Source organism: Labrus mixtus, chromosome 9 (genome assembly GCF_963584025.1).
Source record: "Labrus mixtus chromosome 9, fLabMix1.1, whole genome shotgun sequence".
In the NCBI taxonomy this organism is placed as follows: domain Eukaryota; kingdom Metazoa; phylum Chordata; class Actinopteri; order Labriformes; family Labridae; genus Labrus; species Labrus mixtus.
In genome coordinates, this window is record NC_083620.1 from 8,925,856 (window position 1) to 8,949,345 (window position 23,490).

Genomic DNA, 23,490 nt, shown 5'->3' on the forward strand with positions numbered 1-23,490 from the left:
CCTCGCTCCTCTCTGCACAGAAACACACAGACGGCGAAAACTAATAATGGAGCGAGCGGACAAAAGGGAAGATAAGCGGGCTGCTGTGAGAGCCTCCTCTCTCCTCTCCTGATTTGATGGGATTGTTATCAGTTTTATTGGGTGTAGTACAGTTTGTTTCTAACGTTCTAAAGTTTGACAGAAAGCTTTGTAACGTCACTCTTTCAGCCTTGAGACCGTTCCAGAGAACAACCTTGGAAAATGAAAGCTTTGTCATTCTGTCTGGTCGTTTCCATGGAGAGGAATAACCATGCAACATTTTCTTTAGAGATGCACATCAGCTTTGGTTTCATATCTTTCTGTCGACCTCTGACCTCTGACCACACGTTGCTGAAATGAAAAGAAGCCGTTGAAGATCATGACATAACATATGCATCGAACACATCGGGTCCTCGAGGTCCTGCTTATCTTGTGAGGCATAAAAAGTCAAAGCCTCAAACGACAGATAAGATACCCACGTCAGGAAGCAGGGCTGAGGCCCGTTTCATGATATCATTTATTTAGGCCTAGTCCACATGTTGTCGAGTATTTTTTAAAACAGGTTTTCCTCCTCTGTTTAGAAGAATAACCCCGTCCACACACGCCAAGGCCTCAAAAACATCTCTGTCCACATAAAAAGGCAAATACGCACTGTAACGGCTGTCATGAGCACGGCCAGTCAACAACAATTTTTTTCAAAGCACTGACAGACGATCTCATTACATGTCCTTCAATGAGCGGGCGAAGCGGCACACTCTCGCCATTCCTCAGCAATGACCATTTCATTTTCAACATATCCAGCATCCTAACGCATACAGTTGACCTCTCCGTCAGCCATGGTGTGCTTACTAGCTGACATCAATCTGCACTCTCAGAGCAGGGGTTCCCTAACTTTTCAGCTCGCAACCTCTAAAATACGGGTGCCAGAGACCGGGACCCCGTCCCCCCCCGTCCCCCGTCCCAGAGACTCTGGAAGTGATTAATACAATATAACGTAGCCCCATAGCCATGCAGGCCCATTCAAACACTGGATCAGAAGTGTGTATCCCTTAAGATTTCAACTCTGAACTTTAGAAACAGAAACAACACTCTCTTACCGAATGCAGCTTTTCAGATATTATGTTTGATTCCATATTTCTGCAAAGGTGTTGGAGACTCAAGTGACAGAGCTCAGCAGTAAAGTTGGTAGAAAGTAGAGACAGCCGACCCCAGGTAGAGTATCTGAGCTCTACACAGGCTCACTTTCTCTCTTTGAGGCAGGAAGCTGCATTTCCTACTTGACTCTCCATGTGCCTTTTGAGTCTGTGTGTGTGTGTGTGTGTGTGTGTGTGTGTGTGTGTGTGTGTGTGTGTGTGTGTGTGTGTGCGCGCGTGCGTACTGGGTGTGTGGAAGCCAGTGGTCCCGATCTCTGATAACAGCAGCGAGACGATGAATTAAACGGGGAGAAGAGGGAAAATAAATGGCTCTGCACTTCCCTTTCTCATTTCCTCTAACCTCATACTCCTCTGTTGCTTCCTCTCTAATCTCCGACTGAGGCTGTCTGGCTGCTGCTTTAGCACTTTTCATCCCCTCTCTGGTATTAGCTTGTTTTCCCTTATTACTTTCATTGCTTCCCTTTTTGCCGTGGTGTCTGTGTCATGCACTTTTTCCTGCTGTGGTCTCTTTCTCCTCCTTTTGTTCCTTTCTCCCGTATTCCCACCTGGCTTATCAGTTCATCCTCAGGTTCACGTTTCATTCGTTCTCCCCGCTCGTCTCTCTTCTCTGATCCACTACGACTCGTTCAGGGAGGGGAACCAGAAATCTTCAGTGTAAATCATCGTCACTAGATCCTCCTATTTCTTCCACTTTCAGTGTCAGTGAAATGCGTGTGAACCTGCCGTACCCCCCTCTCCCCCCGGGCTCCATGTAGCAGGGATAGTTGAGCTGATGAATGGTGGCAGGGGTGAGGGGACAGAGAGGGGCAATAACCCAGGGTTCACCTTGTTGTGTCAGCTGAAAGAAATGGCTGGCTAACAAGAAAAAATGTGTGTTTGTACTGTGCTGTGTGTTTTCCTATTTGTGTGTTTTGTTTCCAGGATAAGGGTGGAGGAGGCGCAGACAGGCAGATAAATACGTTTACACACATTGACACTGTTGCTTCGTCCGGTATACTTCTGCGTTGTTTTTTTAAAGTCATACCTCAGGAGACCCCCCCCCCCCCCCTTCTTCTTTGACAGCGACTGTCTCCCACTTTGAGGAGCATGTGTGAACAGCCAGGTCAGGAGAATATCAGGAGCAGTCCTCCTGAAATGATCTAGATATTTTCAGGAGTGCAGATGTGAAAACGGCTTTGTACATCTTCAGCTGACGATACTTGCGCTTCACTGTGTCCATGATACGTAGATGTGTTCAGTATTCAGTCAGGGAAGCACTTCTAGCTCATGTCCCGTCCTAACATTACCTAAAGGCTGCCTTTCTGAGAGGGAAACTAAAGTCGTACCAGCAGAAAGTCTAAGAGACATTCAGAGATAAAGTGCATCCCAAGGATGGATTTAGATTTATTTTTTGTGACCAACTGACCAATGAAATCTTTGCCAACTAAGACTCTTTTCATGGCCAGAAACACTTCCACACCTGCGTCAGTGATTGCTCTCCCTCAGTCCTTGTCTTGCTGCTTGTTGAGATTAGGTTTCTTTATAGAGCCACAGGAGACATTGAGCGATCATGATTACAAAGACAAAAGAGGGGAAGAAAGGGATAGAGCCATTTGGGAGCTGAAAACAACGTGGGTTGACTAAATGGGAGTTTAAAAAAAAAATAGGCTGAGGGGAAGAATGGATCCATTTTTAGGTCTGTGGTAAAGGTTTTGCTCCAGGGAGGCACTTTCAGCATCAGGGATTCATCAGACCGGTGCAGCTGCAGTCATGTAGAGTTACAGCAGACAGATGTTATGTCAGTTTACCAGGTGATCCAATGTCATGTTCTGACCCTTACCTATGGCTCTGGGCTTTAGAAAGTGACTAAAGAGCAACATGCTGGAACTCCTCCCTGTGAGGACAGCCCATGCCCTGCGGCGGACACACTGCTGCTGCTGCTGCAGGGTTTACGGTGTATATCCCAACGAGCCTCAGATTCCCTCTGTGTCCCGGGAGGCCTTGGAGGATGTGGGATGACTAAAGTTATCCGATACTGGTGCCATCATAAGCGAGATAAAAATAACTGTGAAGAAAAAGAGAGGGTGGAGAGTCTCTGAGAACACCTTTAGCTGCTTTCAAATATGCACACCTGAAATTGTCTAGAGAATTTCAGGAGGACTTCCCTTGAAATCCTCCTGACCTGCATGTTGTTCACACATGCACCTCACAGCGGGAGATTATCCCTGACAGAATCTAACTAAAGAGTGGAGAAGAACATACTGGAGAACAGGAAACATAATGCAGCAGGTTCATTGGAGCACGGGGATCGTAGAGGTGGCGTGCAGACATTCTATGGTCGTGCAGCGATCACAGGGAATAAACGTCACCACCCCCCACTAATTACAAGTGACTCCTTTGATTTTCAAACAGTTAAATGATCATAGCCTCTCTAATGTTACAGCCTTCCTGTGACACAGGAGTTAGCATGTTAGCATTAGCATTCAAAGAGAACATTTTAGAACCCGTCCTCCATCTGAGTGCAGAAAGCAAAACTCCTATATTACAGTAAAGCATACAGAAAGAGAGATTCCTCTCCTTTACATGTTTCTATATCAAAACTCTCTCTGCCACCACAGTTACAAGCCCTACATTTCTTTGTCCCAGGCCTCACGCTTCTACTGAAACAAGAGTTGTTTGTGCACTCCAGAGAGAGAGAAAAAAAGAGCCAAGTGTTCAGTGTAGCTCAAAGAGCATGCATGAAAGCTTAAAACACATGCTTTCAGGCAAGGATGAGAGGAGGGTGGAGGAGAGGAGAGGAGAGGAGAGGAGAGGAGAGGAGGAGAGGAGAGGAGCATGGAAGAAAGAAAGGAAGAGCAGAGTGCTCTTTTAAATGGAAATTGGCTTTCTCACTGATGGCTGGGAAGAATAATGACAACCCCTCCACTACGTGAGCATGGTGTCAGCATTTTCTCATGCACACACACATCCAAATAGATTTACTCTCACATGTACACACACACACACACACACGCACACACACACACACACACACACACATACACACACACACACACACACACACACACACTAGTCACGTAACCATCGTCTTAACCAACATACAAATTTTAAAGCATGCAAGAACTTTCTTATGTCACACATGCAAACACACACACACACACACACACACACACACACACACACACACACACACACACTCCTGAGACAGGGAACAGCATGAAAGTGTGATGATGCATCATTTTCTTAAGCACCTCAATCCATCTTCCATCCTCTCCTTCTCTCATTCTGTGCTTTTCACACTTTTCATCATACTCAGGAGGCCGATGGAAACTCACCTTAGCTGTGTGTTTGTAGGTGTACAGCAGTAAACAGGTGTGTGTGTGTGTGTGTGTGTGTGTGTGTGTGTGTGTGTGTGTGTGTGTGTGTGTGTGTGAGTTCCCCCAACACTAATGCACTTGTGAGGTAATTGCTATGTCAATATAACACCTATGTATATTCCATTAATCTCTGATTAAGCAGTATGATTTAAATATTTTACTATAAATACAATTTCTGGCCAAAAATATACTTCTTTATTAAATTATTACCTATTTTATGCGTTTCAATATTCCGTATTTGTTTGAACTTCAGTCTTAAAACATACAGTACAATAAACATGTGGTAACCCCTGGTGTTAAAAAAATAAAAACTGCAAAAAACTGCAGTTCCTTAAGTGTCCACTTGAGGCTGCTTGTAAAAGCAAAAGATTCCCCATTAACACCTATGTTAAAATGCACATTTTTAAAGCAGAAAGAAACATGTTTATATGTTTTTTTTTTTTTTTAACAGCCAGTGTTTTAATTTGTCAAAGCACAAAAGACGCAGGTGGAATCAGTTGCATCAACACACATTGTTATGACCTTCTCTTTAGGGGGGCACAGTCAATTCTGGTGCCACTAAAGTAACCATAACTGGTTCAAAATTGTTTACCTTTATTTATGCACCATGAAATAACCTGCTCGTCTGCACACACACACACACACACACACACACACACACACACACACACACACACACACACAGACATATTAAATTGTGTCTTTGGTGTTCACACCCCTGGTGAGGAGTTTGTGCTTCTGCACTCGTGAGCCTGCTCCACATGGTTTGTTTTCTGCTTTCCTTCCTGTGCTTCTTGTCCTGCTCTCACATTCACAAAGAGAGGAACCCATGGGTCTGCAATGTGAGTTCTGTTCAGCATACTGCAGGCAAGCACACAGCTCAATAGAGACCAAATAGCTTCCTATTAAACCCACACTGCTTTTCATATGGCTGAGTTTTGGTGCAGGTTCATGTGTTCTTGCATCGTTTTTTTATCACGGCTGAGGCTTATGTGTGCGTGCTTGAAGGTATTTGTGTTTCTATTTGTGAGTATGATGGAATGTGCAAGTTCTCTATGTGGGATTTTTTAATCTTAAAGGGGACATATTATGAAAAATCATCTTGTACAGTGTTTCTGAACATATTGGTAGTGTCTACCGACCCACAAAATGTGAAATAAACCCATCCAGTCCTTTGTTTGTGGTCTGCATAAGTCTTACAACACAGACAAAAATGCTCTGTTTCAAATTTGCTCTCTTTGTGATGTCACAGTGGGATTCTGGTAAAAAAAAAAAAAAAAAAATCCCCTCCCCTCCCCTGGTATCTCCACCCATGGACTCCACCCCCAGCCTAGAACAAAACTTTTGCGCAGGTCCGCCATTTTTATTCTCGCTACAGAGGAGTGATGTCTACCTGGAAGACTCAGGGGGGGGGCTCATTGCATTTAAAGAGACACACACACCAAAACGGAGCGTTCTGAGAGAGCTGGTTTATACAGGGTCACAAACCTCCTCTGGTGCTTGATTCATGTTATATTTTGACCAAAGCACAGCACAGATGTTTCATTTAGACCACATGGGACTGTTTGAAAAGGTGGAGGAGGGGTAGAGTAATCTATATTATGTACATGTATTTGATGTCAGACTGTGTTCACTCGTTTTTTTTGCTGTCAGTATATTTATTAGCTCACGCTGAACCTGCGATGGAAAGCAGCAGCATCAACAGCAGTATTCTGTAATACAAAGACAAATAGAGCTAAATGATTTAGCATGGACACAAATGCACCTCGGTAGAAGCTCTGCACAAGTGCAGAAAGCGCTCCTTCATACATGATAGCTGGTCTTAAACTAAACCCTTTTGGCAGTTAGTGTGTTGTTTATGGACCTAATGGTGCCTTTGTGGGCTCTGGTTGAATTCCTGCATGTGCAGTAGGAGATGTAGGAAAGGGACTATAAGACCTATGTGTTCATATAGGAGTTGGTTCAAAGTTATTTTACACACCTTTTGGAGATTTTAGTTTGTTAAACTTGTTTGTTTTTTCTTTCCTTTCTATCTCCTCTTTTTTTTTTACAGTGAAGCACTTTGAGTTTACCTCATCATGAAATGAGCTTTACAAATAAATTCGAAGCTCCTGTGAGGAACTTTCGGTTTGTGTTGATTATGGTGAAGTACCTCGGCCTCACTGACAAAAAGTATTAATGCAGAAAGACACTGTGATATTTCATGAACTGTGGAAAGTGTTTGGCATTAAATGATTCACAAAGACCTGCGAGAATTCATCAATGCTTAAAAATTACAGCCATGGAGAGGATTTCGACAAAGGCTTTGTTTTGTCTTGTGCCAGAAATCCACACAGAAAGGGGCCTACATCAATTTGTAAAAATGGAGAGATTCAGGACAAAGATGTGTTTGTTTGTTTTGTCGCTGTATGCTCACTTCGGTAAAGTCCAGTGGGTTTTCGGCAGAGGACATTTTCCATTTTATTCCCGCAGTGTTTCTCCTTATTAGAGATATATTCAGTTGGGAAACATTCATCAGAGATGTGGTTCTCTCTGTCCTGCTCTTATCTAAAGGAAGCTATAAAAGAGTTTCTCTTTTTATTGTGTTGAGAGTTTGTTCAGTTTATATTTCTGCAATTTTTCCTAAACAACCTGTCAATGTTTCCGCTCTCTTTAAACGCCCCCTTCATAAAGTCTCACCATGCAGGAGCTGTGTCATGAAAAGAAGCATGTTTTTTGTTGTTGCTGTGAAAGAACATCTACTTGTGAATTTGGCCTTGTGATGTGTTTTCATCATATGCTGCACCCGTGCTTCTTTAAACTAATTTGCCCCCTTGCAGCGAGCCCATTCCTCGTTATGTTTTAGGGCATTCAAAGTTTACATTTATCATTGGCTTTACTCATGAATAGATGTTTTACAGTAAAACTTTGTGGGTAATAGGCATTTATTGGCTTAGACAAGGCGTGGTGTTCAATACAGTGACGTCCTGCAGCAACACAAACTCTTAAGGGGTAATTTAAGGACAGTCATGAGCTGTTTCACATATGCACTCATTGAAATTTCTTGAACATTTCAGGCAGGCTGTCGCTGATTTGGTTGTTCACACATGTCCCTCACAGCCGGAGACTATCACTGTCGGATGGGGGGGGGGGGGGGGGGGGGGGGTTATGACACACTGGTTGCATGCATACAATCTATGGCCGGCGCCTGCAAACGTTTCAAGCCCCTCCTGCTCGCTTGCTGTGAATTTTCCTGAGTATTATTTCCTGTGTTCCACATCAGCTCAACCCGACTTTATGGAAAAGTTTACTAAGGGGCTGGCAGGGAAGAGTCTATGTAAAGTCTGAGTGAATAAAATTTGGCTGTTTGCGTTCAAACAACATGTAGCTCATCCCGAAGATTTCTTAAATTGACTCTGCTTCTGTACTTTTACATCGAACCTGACAGCTGTGTCATATTGGTGTTCCAGTTTGTGTTTCCACATTGAGTCATGACATTGTGCACGCATTAAGGGGCCTGAGTGGAGTTTGCATGTTCTCCACATGTGTGGGTTCCTTCTAGGAACTCCAGCTTCCTCCTGCTTTCCAAAGATGTGTTTGTTAGGTTAACTAGTGGCTCTTAAATTGCCTTCAGGTGTGAGTGTAAGTAAATGTGAGAGGTTATCTTTGTCTTTGTGTCAGCCCTGATTGATTGGCTACGTGTCCAGTGTGGACCCTTCCTCTAAGACCAATATCAGCTCGGATTGGGTTCAGCCCCCTCGTGACCCTCAACAGGATTAGATGGAGGATGGATGGATGGATTTAGTGGAGCGTCCTCTGGGGAACCTTAATGTCTTTGCAAAATGTTGACGGTTCATGTAAAAGAAGTGGATGTACATCCTGGATAATTGACAATATTGACCTGATTGTGATTCTAGTTTTCATTAGAATTCATCACATGTGGACCAGGACTTCCTTCATTGAAATCCCATCAAAACCAAAAAATAAAATAAATTGTAATTATTGTAATGCAGACCAAGCAATCTGACTCTCTGACTTAACACACAACCAACATTTCCATCCAAAAAGCCCCATATCTAGTCAAAAGCCAAAAGGGAAACTGAGAGTGCTACCTGTGAAAAATGCTGCCTGGTCAGAGATTGTCTGTTAATACCATGCTCAAGGAAATAGCCTATACCTCTTTAAGTCCATGTCTGAAGGTAGAAGGACTGATGAAAGGTTGCTGATCACTGCCACTTTGGACAAATAGACTACAAGTGTTCACTCGATGAGATTACAAAAGATTAAGAGTCTGCACCTTTCACTATCCCTTGTGTTTGTTTGTCGCTTTGTAGCCCTTAAAGCTCAATCAACCAATTCCAAACGCAACCCTTCTTCACATATCTCTATGCACACTCTGTCCTCAACCCATTACCCCTCGTTTATCCTTCAACGTCCCCTCACTCCTTCTCATGCATCCTTAACCACCCCCTCTCTTTCTGGATGTGGAGCCAGCTCGGCAGTGAAAGCCAAGTCCTCGACAGGTCATTTGACTCCCTGTTGTCAGTGGAGTATGTTGTTACCACAGCACCTGCTACGCCGACTCTCCAACCTAAATCTGAGAGGTGCATTTTTCCTTTGCTCAGCAGGGTATAGCAAAAATAAAGGCCAGGGAAAAGTCATGATCAGCCAACACATAACTCACTGTAAAGGAAGGTGCTTGTTGCCTTGTTGTATTAACTTTCCACTGGTAATAAGCAAAACTGTGTCAAGCTTCTTCTTCTAGCATGTTCTACTTCAATCTTCATCCCATTCAGTACATGCGTTTGTACTAAAAAAAACTGTTTTGCAGTATAGTAGTTAGAAGTCGTTTTGGAAAATGACTCACCTCTTTGCAGCGTTTACAGTTGATCAAACTTAAATCAGTGAGGAGATACATTTGTTCAGGTGTCATAGTGGAAGAATACTGCTCTTAGTTGTTAATAAATACCATGCACATCTATTTCATAAGACAGTTTCTAAGGAAAGGAATGAGTCCATAAACATTTGCATGCAAACTCTCGCACACTGTCTAACTTGCAAAAGACCTACTACCTATGGCTGCGTACAGAAACAATGCCAGTAATTGTAATTTTTTGTAATAATAATTTGTGCACAAACTTCAGGCCACCCCTGCATAAGTCAGTATCCCAGGTGGGCCACCCAAGTCAGAACAATCAGTACAGAACAACAGTGGGTGTAAACTGTGGAATAGCTGCCATGTGACATTTTTACGATTTGATAGTGGAACTCACTTTGTTATAAATATCAGAGCATAACTGTGCTGAATTGACCTTTACCCAATATCGAAACCGATTACAGAAACTTTAGTGACCGTGTTTTGAATTTGGTTTGAAGCGTAAAGCTTTCTCTTACGTTCATTATTTACGGTACTGAATAGTTCAAAGGTCATTGTGATTTAGGGTTGCCAGAGGCTTAAAAGAGCTATTTTACTCTGTGATGGTGTGATAGAAGGCACTAACTGGACTGACAAGTTCTCTGACTAAGCAAATGTGAACATTTTGTGTTGACAGCATTTATGCATATGCAGAGAAGCTGTTTGAAACTGAGATAATGAATGAGATCTGCTCACTGTAAACAAAACTCATCTAAACACTTAGCAGGCCACATCATTTTGCAGTTCATTTTCTTGTTATCTCCAGAGAGTCTGAGCACACAAACACAGACGCTAGAAAAAAAGAAGAGAAAAAAAGGCAAAAGCATCCCCACTGCACAACATTATAGCCAGACAATGCAATTCACAGCTGACAGGACAAGCACTGACAGCATAATGATACTGCTGCTAATGCAGGTACTGCACCGCACTCCAGCAACAATGCCGCAGTTTTATTAGCCAGGAACATTGTGCTGAAAGGATATTGAGTTTCGAAGCCGGATATATCAGTCACAGTGAGAAATTGCAAATGGAATCTTGTTTTTTGATGGCAGCCTAAATGGACAAAATGAGGCATGCAATAACAAAAGCAACAAGTAGGCTTGTGGAAATCAGATATAATTTCAGATAACAATCTGCAGCTGGCTCTGTGTTTCCATGCAGGCAGACAGCATGCAGTTTAATCTAGCCTCTTTGCCGTCCTGAACATTATCAATCTATCTCCCTCTTTTCCCAGGCTGGAATAAGCGAGTGGACTACGAGCCAGGAACAGGAAGCAAGCAGCTGTTTCCCAAGATGCACCTGGAGACCTGTGGTGGGCCGCTGTCATCAGTGAGGACCACAGTGGAGCTGCAGACCAGCCACATCGGGAAGGGCTGCGACCGTGAGACCTACTCCGAGAAATCTCTACAGAAACTCTGTGGTGGGTTCTGCATTTGAAACAGACTGTTCTGTTGTGCTTTGAATATGGTAATCGGGCTGTTGTGGCCAGAATGATGAGCAGCTTTGATTGAGAGTGCATTTCTGGCATGTAGCAGCAAATCGCATGAGACTCAGACCCGTGGCTATAAGGATGGTGGTGGATATGTAGAATATGCAGCGGATGGCTGATCAAAGATGACTTCTGACTGAGGCGGCAAACTGAAAGTTAGTGCTTTGAATTTGAAGTAAGCTGCAGCTGAAAGCATCCGTGGAATCCAAGGTCTAAGCACCAGGGTCAGACAAGGCCTTAGGTGCCTCGCTGTGCCTTTTTTTTAAACCAACATCTGAAAGCTCTCAGTCTGTGTTGCTTACTTATCTCCGCTCGTGTCCCTGGTATACCCCTGTGCTAAATGAAGGCACCAGAATAGCGACTTAAAGCCGTGTCACTAATGATGTGACAGTGCGAGGGCATTAGCTGCCTCTGATGCAGCCACGCTTTCTCCTCTGTGACTGATGAGCAGCCAGGCTGCCGTGTCGGTGCCCAAAGCACCAACAAAGCTGCCTAACCTACCCGCTTCCCCCTCCCCGCCCACACTGCACCGCCAGCAGGGGGGCTGGAGTCATCATCTTTGACTAACGGCCTTCAGAAACCCCATTCCAGCTCATCTGAATGCGTACCGTACCCTCCCTGCCTCCCCTGGCTCCCGGTCCATGCATGGTTTACCACTAAAGAGTCCTTTTCAGGCACCTCATAATCGTTATCTGATAGCAAATAGAATAAATTGTAATTGCTTTTTTAAAGCGCAATCAATTTGAGATAATGTACAAAGACATCGGGAAGAGAGAAGGCTGCAGCTGGGTGCTGCACAAGTCGATGCGTATTTATTTACTGGAGGAATCTAATTACTGGAGTCAGAGCATCAACACTAAGATGAGTATGAGGTGGAGAAAAACAGCTTTACAGATGGGGAAAAACATCAATTAATGTGCTAATGTTGTGTTATTAGCAGCAATGAACAGATGCATGTTGCAATTGTTTGCCCAGACGAGGGAGACATGGTGTACTCTGACATTGCCCATTTTGTCTCGGAACAGCATGGTTCCTGTATCGCTCTGATTTATTACCCTCCATAAGCTGTTACAAATGATTTATAAATGTGGTTTAAACACATGACATGCATTTTTCACTGTGACACAGGGAGGGTGGGGGGGCAGAGAAAGATCAGCAAGGGCATGTCTAATACATTTGGGAGCAAGGTGAGCGACATGGCTCAATGACGTTTGTCAAGATGACAGTTTGAAAACACGGATCGTAGAGGACTCAACTTATTGAGGTTATTGTGTCAAGAAATGATGGACCTCCTTTTAAAGGGGAAGAGAGAGAGAAAAGGAATGGGATGACTCAATGCGGTCTCATAATGATTGGTGTGTTTTGTCAGCATGTATAGGGATCATAAAACCAAAGTGCCAGTTGTAAACAAAGCCTGTGATTGGCTGATTCACACCACTCGTCGCCCTTCTCCTGCAGAGTCCTTGCAGTATGTCTTTCTCTTTGTGTTACCAGTCAATATGTCCTCTGTGTTTCCATAGAAGCACATTTTAGTGACAAGCTGTGTTTTGAATTTGTCGCTGGTGACTCACATCTCTTTCCCTTTGAAAGTCAGTTTCATTCGCCATGAATCAATACTCACATCCTCCATCCATCTCGGCCCATTGATTACATATTAAGCCCTGCCATCTGCCTTACTCATAAGTAATCATAGCCAAGGTTAGGCCAATATACCCTGCATATCTGCTGGGATTGTTATTGACACATCTCCTGTCACATCTCTTGTTTGTTCCCATGACGACGACCCCAGGGGCGTCCTCAGGCAGCACCGACCTTCTCCCTGCTCCCAGCGCCGCCACCAACTGGACAGCTTCCCTGGTGACTGACAGCGGCAGGGACAGTGACTTGATCTTCAGGTTTGACGGTCGTCAGGCGGCGAAAATCCCAGACTGGGTGGTGCCGCAGAATCTGACGGACCAGTTCACCATCGCGACCTGGATGAAGCACGGGCCAAGCATCGGACTCCGAGCTGAGAAGGAGACGCTGCTCTGTAACTCGGACAAAACAGGTGAGTGTGTGAGCAGAACAGGAACGTGCTGAGCAGCCCTTTGCTAGGGATGCAGCTCTGATAACCAATCTTATCATGTCGTAGTTTGACGATGGTTTGTTTACTGTGGGGGGGGAAGGAGACGAAAACTGCTGAGAGAAACCAGAGGGAGTTCAAAATGCAGAAAAAAACGTTTGCTATGATGCAGAAATCAGCTAAATTCAAGATGGCGCAGGAAATATTTCATGAAAACATTTAAGTAATAACCAGTGTTGGGCATGTTACTGAGAATGACTAACTAGTTACATTAACGAGTTACTACAATCAAAAAGTGAGTTACAAAGTGAGTTACTGCCTTAGTGGCTGCTGGGAAAAAAGTATCTTAGCGTTACTTTATTTCCTTCGATCCTCATATTTATGTTCACATTATTTAGTGTTGCTGTGACAACGCACACATTGCAAATAACCCTGAAGTCATTTTCAATATGTTGCTGTTTTATCGATTAGATCTCTGAAGGCGACAGACTCAACCGTTGATATGAAGCACGTCGCCCACAACATACCAGTCTTGAATCCGGCTTACAGATCGCTGAGCAGGCGCTGTTTTAAATCAGCCCGTCTGTTTGTATGGAGCGTCTCCTCTTTGGTCTGTCGAACTTAGGTGAGCTGCACCCGGGTCTCCGGTTTCTGCAGCGCCGCGCTCTCCTGACAGCTCGTCGAGTAGAAGCGTGTTGTCGTTTCGCTCGGTGACTCTTGCTTGCTTCCTGCACGTAAACTCCAACTCACTGATTTAATCTTGTTCATATTTCCAAGATAGAAAGCTCACAGCTGACTGACCACCTGGCTGTGTTTTTTTTTACTGTTGTTTCTCCCAGGATGCAACTGTGCTGACGTTAGCGTAACCTTGCGCCGAATTGATGTCAATACACCTCAGCCTTGTATTGTTGTCGACTTTTTCACATAAAGTAACGCATGCTTTTAATGACAGTAGTTGTAACAGCTTTACTGAATCTGGAAAGGGACCGGAAATAGTAGTGACATTCCCAACACTGGTAAAAACAGATAAAAAGAACAGCTGTTGGTTATCACACCTCTTGTAGTCATGATGCATACTGTGATCCTAATGTTCATCTGGCAGGTCTCTTTGAATACTGTAACACTGACCTGAGCTCGGTGCTCTGTAATGATCCGGCATACAAAATTCAGAAGAATGAAAGCATGCTCTGCCCAAAGGGAGGAATTTGCTTTAAAAGATTCATGTAGAGTTATTTGAGATGACCTTCAGAGAGCTTGCTTCTTTGAGAGTAGTGCTGCCGAGCCAGGTTTGTGAGATCTCATAAAGTTACATGCCTGGTGTACCTGGCCACTGTGCAGGTGTGATGATTCAGTGCCTGGTGTTCCACTCCTCTTCTTTTCTCCCTCCTCGCCACAGAGATGAACCGTCATCACTACTCGCTGTATGTCCATAATTGCCGCCTGGTGTTCCTGCTGAGGAGAGACTTCACGCAGGTGGACACCTTCAGACCGGCCGAGTTCCACTGGAAACTGGAGCAGGTAAGACGCGGTGATAATCTGGGACACATACTACAGACAGGGGCGCCCGAGTTACACATCATACAAATGACTTGAGTTCAAACCCTGACTCACCTTTGTGGATTTAGAAAGTAGGTTATGGGCTTATCTCGTAGACAGGGATGTAGCCTCAAGGTGGGATTAAACCTGCATTAACCGTCCTTTGGGATTTTTTCTTGGCCTAAATAATGGTCTGTATCTTTAGCAGAGAAAACACACTTTCACACACACGTGCAGCGCAGGAATTAGACTGAAAAGCGATACACACATACATGGAATGGTGTGTGTTTGAGTACAAGAACTTGGATGTATTTCTGTATCCCTTTTCAGGCTGCTTTTTTTTCTACAAAAGTGCCGTACTAAACTCAGCCGTCAACATGTCTTTGTATGTTCATACTGATGAGTCTGTGAATTCACATTGCATTTCAGTGTTGTGGAAGCACGGCACAGCAGGAGCTCCACATACACACACAGTCAGACATGCACGCACACTGGGGCGCCGGTACCTTAACGGTTAGTGTGTGTGCCCCATGTACAGAGGCCATAGTCCTCAAGAGCGGGTGGCCCGGGTTCAAATCCGTCCTGTGGCTCCTTTCCCGCATGTCACCCCCCACTCTCTGTATCCCCAGTTTCTGACTCTATCCACTGTCCTGTCTGGACAGTGGATAGAGTAAAAGACATAAAAGGCCCAAAAATAAATCTTTAAAGACAAGCACGCACACACTGCGATCAGCTGATCCAGTCTCGCCTCTGTACCACATGTTACTGCCTCTAAAAGACGGTACAGAGGGGGGATCACTTCGTCCCCCCCAATACACAGAGCTTATGTGACGATCCCGATCCATTTGTGTTATGATGAAGGGGCGGCTGTGGATCAGTTGGTAGATTCAGTCGTCTCTCAACCGGAAGGTCGGGGGTTTGATCCCCAGCTCCTGCAGCCACATGTCCGATGTGTCCTTGGGCAAGACTCTTAGTTGCTGCCGCTGCTTCATCGGCGGCGTATGAATGTGTATGAATGGGATGAGTTACCTCTGATAGACTCTTTACATAGCAGCCTCTACCATCAGTGTGTGAATGTGGAGGTAATATACAAGCTTAAGTCCATTTAGCATGCACTTACTTGTTGGTGTTTGATTACTAGAGCTACCCTTTCATGTTCAGGCGCAACATTCCCTGACATGTCACGTTAAGATTTCTCCAAGAAGTATTTCCAATGATGAAACAACTCAACATAAGATCAGAAATAGAAATGACTGCACACGTAATTCTGAGAAGCTCCTTTTTTTTTTTTGTGGCTCAGACATATTGGCATAAGTAGGACAAGTCTGGAAATGTTTGAGAGAAGCAGCCAAAGAAATGTAACCTCTTTGATTTAATGATCCCAAAGTTAAAATATTCCATTTTGTCGTCAGTTTGGAAGACTCGTATTTATATTTAATTGTAGCACTATTAAATGTAAGAGTGTTTTTAATATTTTAAATGCACCCTGTCCTTGTTGAATATCACTGAGATACTTCCAAGTGATGGTTACTGGAACAAGCAGGCGAAAGCAAACTGACAGTATAATGCTCCTTCCAGTTATGTGTGTGTTCATGTGTGTGTGTGTGTGTGTGCGTGTGTGTATGTGTGTGTGTGTGTGCGTGTGCGTGTGCGTGTGCGTGTGTGTGTAGACAGCAGCTGTCTGTTGATCAAGGATGTTGTCTTGAAGTCAGACAGGTCACCTCAAATTGCAAGGTCCCAGCACTCTGCCAGCGAGGACATTAGATTCGGAGACGCAGCTGAGCCTGGACTCACAGATGCAGCACCACCAGGGCTGATCGGATCAGACACATCGCTGTACTTGATTGGGGGGCGAGCATGAAAGGGGGCGTCAGTCAGAGTCCTGACGGTACATGTGAGCCATCATCTGGAGGAATTTAGACACAGAGGGCCCGTCGTGTCGCTCTCAAGTGTTTCTTTCAAAAGGGGTTTTCACACACATTTCATATTTTTTACCTCTAGAATCACTGCACATTTGGTAATAACCGCTCTGCTTTTTGTTACAAAGTAGATCTTTGCTTTGTCAGTAACAAGTTGTGATTAATTTTGAACTGATAAAAGATTAAGATTAGGATTTACTTTATTGATCCCCGCAAGGGGAAATTTCTGTTTTTACACTCTGTAAGTCATGCAACACACACATAGGCTGAAGTATACACATGCACAAACAGGATCCTATGGACATGCACTAATGGAGAGATGGAGAGTTGGAGGTGTGTCGCTGGAGGAGAGCGGAGGCTTCAGTACGGAGGAGGTGTGGCCAAACAGCAGTTTGTTTTGGTTTCATGCTGGTGCTCAAGGGCGACATCTACTGGATTCAAAAAGTCGCACATTCCTTCCTTTAAAAGATTCCTTTCAGATTTTCTTCCAGTGGTTGATAAAAAAAAATAAAAAAAACTTTTAGGCAGTTAGTTAATTGTATTGCCTTGTCTAAATTGATCTCATTTTATGTATTTTATTACCTCTGGGTGATAAAAGTTTTTACAGGGCTCAACACACATCTTTTAAACGAGCTGCACAATAGTTAAACAGTTTCCTGAGCACTTTTTGAATCTCCTTTCTCTTTATGCTCTCTCTCTCTCTCTCTCTTTCTCTCTCTCTCTCTCTCTCTATGTCTCTCTCTCTCTGTCTCTCTCTCTCTCTCTCTCTGTCTCTCTCATTTCCCTCCCACTTGTTATTAATGGTTGTCTCTGAAACCCTGGGGCATGAAAAGAAACTTTCATTAAGTCGTTATCTCCCCCTCGCTTTCTGGCCACTTCCTCTTCATCTACTGATGTCTCTTAAACAAAATGAACTTCTGAATACCTCCAACGTCCCCCCCAACATAAGAATCTCCTCCTCTTCCACGTTGGTTTATCACACAAGTCCAATTAATTCCTCATACAATCCAATCAGGCATTGCGAGCTGCTACATTATGTCTGGAACAGCGGGGATGCGAGATGGTTTCAGATATTAGTTTTACTTCCTGAAAAAAAATCAGTGTACTATCTGCTAATAACAGATGATGTGAAAGGCGGCCTGGCTTAATGCCTACAGGCCTTTTGTGTTCAGTGAGATTCTCTGTGTGAAGCTGTTCTGTCAATTGTTGAAACACATTCACTGAGGTTTTTTATTGACTTGCAGAGATTTACATTTAGCTTGTATTGAGCGTGTCTTTTGTGCACGGATTCATATTCTCTAAATGCAGGACTCACATTCAAGGCACTGAAAGGAAGGGGAATGTCAATCTTGGAGCTGTTTTCTGCATGAGCCAGTATTCAAAGGGCCTCTGAATGTGTTGTAAATGTGAAGAAAATGGGATTGAGTCTGCACAGTCCGAAAAAAACGCCTTAGGTACGAGGACAGGTGTCGAGGAAATTCACCAGCTGAGAGCGTGACTCAGACTGAACTGGTTCATGGTAATACACACAAATCTTCTTTTAATATGAAAATATATTCCTCAGTTTAATCAAGAGTTGCCATTTCTTAAAGACAGGGTTGATAATTTTGGTTGAAATTGTCTTTAGGTCCTGACAGAAATTAATAACTCATGTTCTCTGAAAAAGGAACAAAGAAAATCTGTCATCTGTATCAGTTGTAAGTCTGTAAAAACTTCCACCAATGTCTGCCACGAGGTACCAATCTGATGAACCAATCACATGCCTCCCTGTCTCCCTGCTCGTTCTCTACCTCTTGCGTTCACGAGCCCACACTCAAAGCGCGTCACCGATGACAGAGTTTATACTGTGAGTTTACTTACTGCTGAATGAGACATGAGACGACGTAGTTTCTACACAATGTAAGAGATGAGCTGAGGTCCACTTCTGGAGAAACAACACAAAACTAACTTTCTCACAGGAACTTTTATTAGTTTTAAGCTATCTCTGTAACTTGTCATATTCTACTGCCTGCGTTGATTGAATGAGCATTTTTGGGTCATTTTCAGTGTTTTGGGAGTTCTTGAAATTCAACAGGGATACTCGCTTCTTGACCAAAAGAAAGTTAGAACTGATGTGAGAGGCTGACAAATCTGAATCTGTGGTATTTCATATAAGTCTCAATCGTCCTGAAGAGTTGTATAAATTGTCCCAGGAACAGAGACGGCCTTCATGAACGTTCTCGGTGATCAGGTAGAGAGAAGCTTGTGTTTTTGTTCTGAACGGGCTCGGCAAATAGACTTTGGCAGGAGGACAAAATCGATGAGAAGTCACCTCGAGCCTCTCAGCAGTAAAGAAGGAGAAGAAAACAAGCGGGATAATTGAGATCTAAGTGATGTTCCCGTTGGGAGTTTAAATTGAATGCTGAAGTGACATCATTTACCTCGGGCTACCAGGAGAATAATCAAGCAAACGTGTTTCTGATTTCATAAGGAGACAGCACTTCGGTTTATGAAATATAACCTGTTACATACAATATATACTAGTATGTCTTACAGGGTTAAAGGCCTGTGTGCTTTTAATGTCCTCAGGAGAAGTAAAGCAAGTCAGACAGAGACAGCATGGGTTGAGAATAGTATAAATCGGTGTATCATACTTACTGAGCTGCAACCAGACCACGGTCACTACCTGCGTCTGCTGCTTAGTGCCTGATAGGTAGCATAGATTTTATATTTTTTGTCATTTAAGGAAAACCATGCAACCACTAAATTAAATCATGTTTGAAGCCCCAAGGACAACTCAAGTCCCATTTATCCGAATATAAAGGCAAGCCAGCTGCATGTCCTTGAGGTCACCTGCATGAAATTAATGACACTTCCAATATTCAAAACCTGGGTTGATGATGCTTTTCTACACAACTAAGGCCAAGTTATATTCAATGTTCGGGTTAATGACTCAATATCAGGATTTTCACTGGAGTAAGACCTGCTGGTTGCTGCCTTTTTCTGTGTGGCTTCATGAAGCGTAATACTTTTTAAAAATGTGGTTGTGCTTCTGAAGTCAGTCCAAATCTTTTGTTTTCTGGTCAATCATTGAATCCTCTCGTGCATGACCAATCTCATAAGGTGCACTTTTAAAGGAGTGTAGTGAGTGAAATGATAAAGTGACTTTACTACATGATCAGACATTAAGGAAACATGCTATGTTGAAGTGCTGGCTTCTCTGACAACAATGCAGCAGCCAGTATGTCCTCCTTCTAACTTTAGATTCTGGTCCTGAATGCTCTGGATTTGTTTGGACCAGAGAAGGTAGGCGGTTTTAAAGCACCCCCACACAACCGTTTTGGACGCCCCTCAGTTTGCCAGATATGAGACCAGTTATCAGGTCAAACCAACAGGTATTGCAGCGATGCAATATGCTCAAACTAGGATCAATATTGGAGATGCTTTTGAAAAATGGAGAGAGGTTAGAACACAGAAAGGTTTACAGACCGATGCAGAGCTGGATAAACACTGAAGCTTCAGTGTCCACCACATGGCAAACTACGTGAGCATCGACTCTAGAGAGGAGGGGGCGGGGGGAGGCAGCTCTCTACAATGTTTTGAATTTGGACTGCAGTACCCATTTTAAACACTAGGTGTCAGTTACATATTGCTCCTTTAAGATGTATTTCTCTGGCAGGATTAGTCTGTTGGAACAAATTAAGCCGTTTGTCTGAACACACACACTGCCCCTGGGCTACGTGAGACATTTTCAGGATTTCAGTGCATGTTTGAAATGTCTCTAAATGGATTCATACTCTCTCCTCCCTTTTGTCCCACGTGACTGTGAAGCTAACAATCATATTTTAGATGATGCACCCACATCCATTGTGTGCATCAACACAGTTCTGAATCTTTATTTTGAGTCATGCAAATAAAAGAACGGGAACAGCACATTTTTTGCTAAACATTTGGCATGATCTTCCCCCACGGTTTCCTCCTAACTGGTCCAGGCTTACTGTCAAAACAAACATCTCCTGAGCACGATTTGGAAGCAGAGCATCTGGCGTTTTAAATTGCTGATGTGCTGCTGTTGACTGCTGTCATCAAAACTCCTTGTTAGTTAACTACGGGAAGTTTAGGGACTGCACTACCTGATGAGGTTATAAAAATGTGTTTTTTTGTTAGTATTAAGTGTAGGGGGGAAGGGGGGCATGCTGTTAGCAATCAACTAGTTAAAGTCCGCACCCCATCTGTCTCGCTCAAAGAGGATGCAGGTTCTGAGAGAAAAAAGGCCCACAGGGGTACCGACCATTACCACAGTCTCAAAGAATAGCACATGCAGCTGTCTCTCATTATGCACCTAATTAATGTGCAACTGAGGATTTGTAATTCTGATCTGAAGGCAGAGTCTCACGCAGCGATGTAGCTAACAGAGTCCTTCTGATAACTTCCTGAACACATGCCTCGATCAGCAGGACAGTTCTAAACAGACTCGTTATAAACAGACTCAAAAATCTTGATGATTACATCATGAAAGTGTCTGATGGAGGTCGTGTGTGACGAGGGGAATGGCGGCAGGACACAACCTGCACTGGTGCGTCAGCCACCTGATTGCTCAGTTACAATCTGACCTCCAGCTCTCACTGAAGAACAGACAATCCCTGTTGGCCGCTTCTCACCATCCAATCTCATTTTTCTTAGGATAAGTAGGACCCCTAGATTAGGAACGGTGTTTATACAAGAGTGAAAAACTGAACATTGTTGTTTTACCAACCCTTCAATGCACCATGGCCACCTCGGTAGGTGGACTTTTTCTGTATCTTAATCCATCATGACCTCCTCATGTGCTCCCATTTTGATTAAAACGAATGCTTAAGGATATTGTATTACAACAGGCTTTGGCTTAAATGTTGTCATTCTTCCTCGAAGAACATTCTTGTCAGCCCTATTTCTTTAAGAATGTTTATTCCAAACTAAAAACTAAAAAAGTTTATTATTTTCCTTCATTTTAGAGCTTCACATGTAGCACAAGAATTACATATATTAGATTCATCTTGACGTTTTGTGTCCAGCTTTAATCAATGTGGCTAACAGGCAGCTCCTTCTTACCTTTTTTGAGCTGTTATTTAACATCCCTCTGTAACACACACACAGACACACACACACACACACACACACACACACACACACACATGCAGAGCACACACACACACATGCAGAGCACACACACACACATGCAGAGCACACACACACACAGCACACACTCAGACACTGCATGCATCTCTCTCCTCATGGGAGGAGTCATGTTGAATGATAGATGACTCCTTCTGAAGAGCCTGCTAAATTTAGAGCCCTGCTGCACCAACTGGCTCCAAAGAGCATGATGGTCACACACACACACACACACACATTTTGAGGGGTCTCACTGTGTGATGCGCATGCACACTAATCCTCATGGAGCCCAGTTTCAACCTCATTTCTTGTTTTGCTTGCCTTGCCCACCTGAGTCCCCAGCCAGTCTTTTTTTGAGATGTTTTTCTTGGTGTGACTTTTTGTGTGTGCTCACAGCTGCCATCCCGCCCCGGGTCAGGTCTAAGATCTTCACTGTTTACCTCACTCAGGGCTAGAAGCTCACAACTTTACTCACAATTTCTGTGACCACTGTCCAGCTGTGCCTCGAGAGCAAAAGGAAACACGTACAAATGCTCTTAGACATGCTCATCCATGCTGCTGTGCCAAGTGTGAAGCGTGGAAACCTTCAGCGGCACAATCCCTTTGAAATGGTCATCTAATGTCGCCCTCGTCTCTGATGCTCACATAGCACATTTTCACAGAAAACATGTTGGTTTATGGTAAATGACAGAGCAGCTGCCCATGTTTTTTTTAATATGGATTTGCAGTTATGCAAATAGCTTTGTTTGTATTCATAGGGGGAGCTTATTGACAGCAGGAATCAATAACCACAGAAAGATGAGAGGGTAGAGACAAAGGCCAGCGAAAGGAGAGCGAGAGCGGTGAAAGATAGAAACACCTCGGGGGGACGGAGATGAAAAATAAAATATAGGTGAAGAGAAGATGGATGGAGATGGAGGCAACAAAGGGAAGGTATGTCAGAAGCGGCTTCCCACTGGGACGGACGCATGCCAATATATCACACAGTGAGGGTGTGAAGGGAGGGGGCGGGGGTTAGGGGGGGGGCAAGCTGGAATAATAAAACAATAAACAAAAAATGCTGATACCACTCTAATACAATGTGTTTGCATCACACACAGGATGAGTGACAGGGCAGAGATGGAATATTCCCACAGGGTGTAGTAGCCAAAATTATATGCAAAATAATAATCTAATAAGTGTAATTGCAGCAGACATCCTTCATTGTTTCATTCCTCTCAGTATGATATCTGTTATTCATCACAGACATTATCTTCTCTTATCAAATTCTTCTGAGGTGTCGGCGAATCACAGGCGGCCGGGAAATGAAATCAGCCTTTATTACAAAAACACTTTTAGAAAAACCCCGTTCCTAGCAGTTTTCCATCATTTTTTTATTCCTTGCACATCCCACAATCCCCAGATAATATTACCTCGCCTTTATGAGAGTGGGAAGCACTGTAGGCCTCAGATAGGTGGAATTAAGTCGGTAGAGAGGGCAGCTAAATGGCAGGGTTGAGGAGCAATGGCTTTTATTACCTCTCTGATTCTGTGTGTGTTTGTGTGTGTGTGTGTGTGTGTGTGTGTGTGTGTGTGTGTGTGTGTGTGTGTGTTTGTGTGTGTGTGTGTGTGTGTGTGTGTGTGTGTGTGTGTGTGTGTGTGTGTGTGTGTTTGTGTGTGTGTGTGCGCGTGTGTGCGTGCGTGCATGCGTGCGTGCATGCGTGCGTGTGTGTGTGTGAGAATGCTTGATACAGTATTATTGACCTACAGTCAGTGGTATCCAGTGGTGCGACTGAGCGGCAACCTCCAGTCTTGGAGGCGATGCAGAAGTGCAGAACCCTGCAGTCCCTCGAGAGTCCACTAGAGGCTGGCTGCAAATGCACAGGAATTTGAAAAAAGCCTCTTTTTACCCCAGAGATTAACGTCTTTACAGCCTGGTACAAAAAATGA

General features: G+C 43.8%; 1 protein-coding gene across 1 annotated transcript in view; it reads left to right on the forward strand.

The window, feature by feature from the left end:
• The window catches only part of LOC132979782 (calsyntenin-2-like), a 249,083-nt gene that overhangs the window by 176,479 nt on the left and 49,114 nt on the right, over positions 1 to 23,490 (forward strand). Inside the window, exons 6-8 of the mRNA XM_061045606.1 lie at positions 10,657 to 10,842; positions 12,701 to 12,958; positions 14,370 to 14,491. Coding sequence (XP_060901589.1) covers positions 10,657 to 10,842; positions 12,701 to 12,958; positions 14,370 to 14,491 — 566 coding nt within the window. The remainder of the gene's footprint in view (positions 1 to 10,656; positions 10,843 to 12,700; positions 12,959 to 14,369; positions 14,492 to 23,490) is intronic.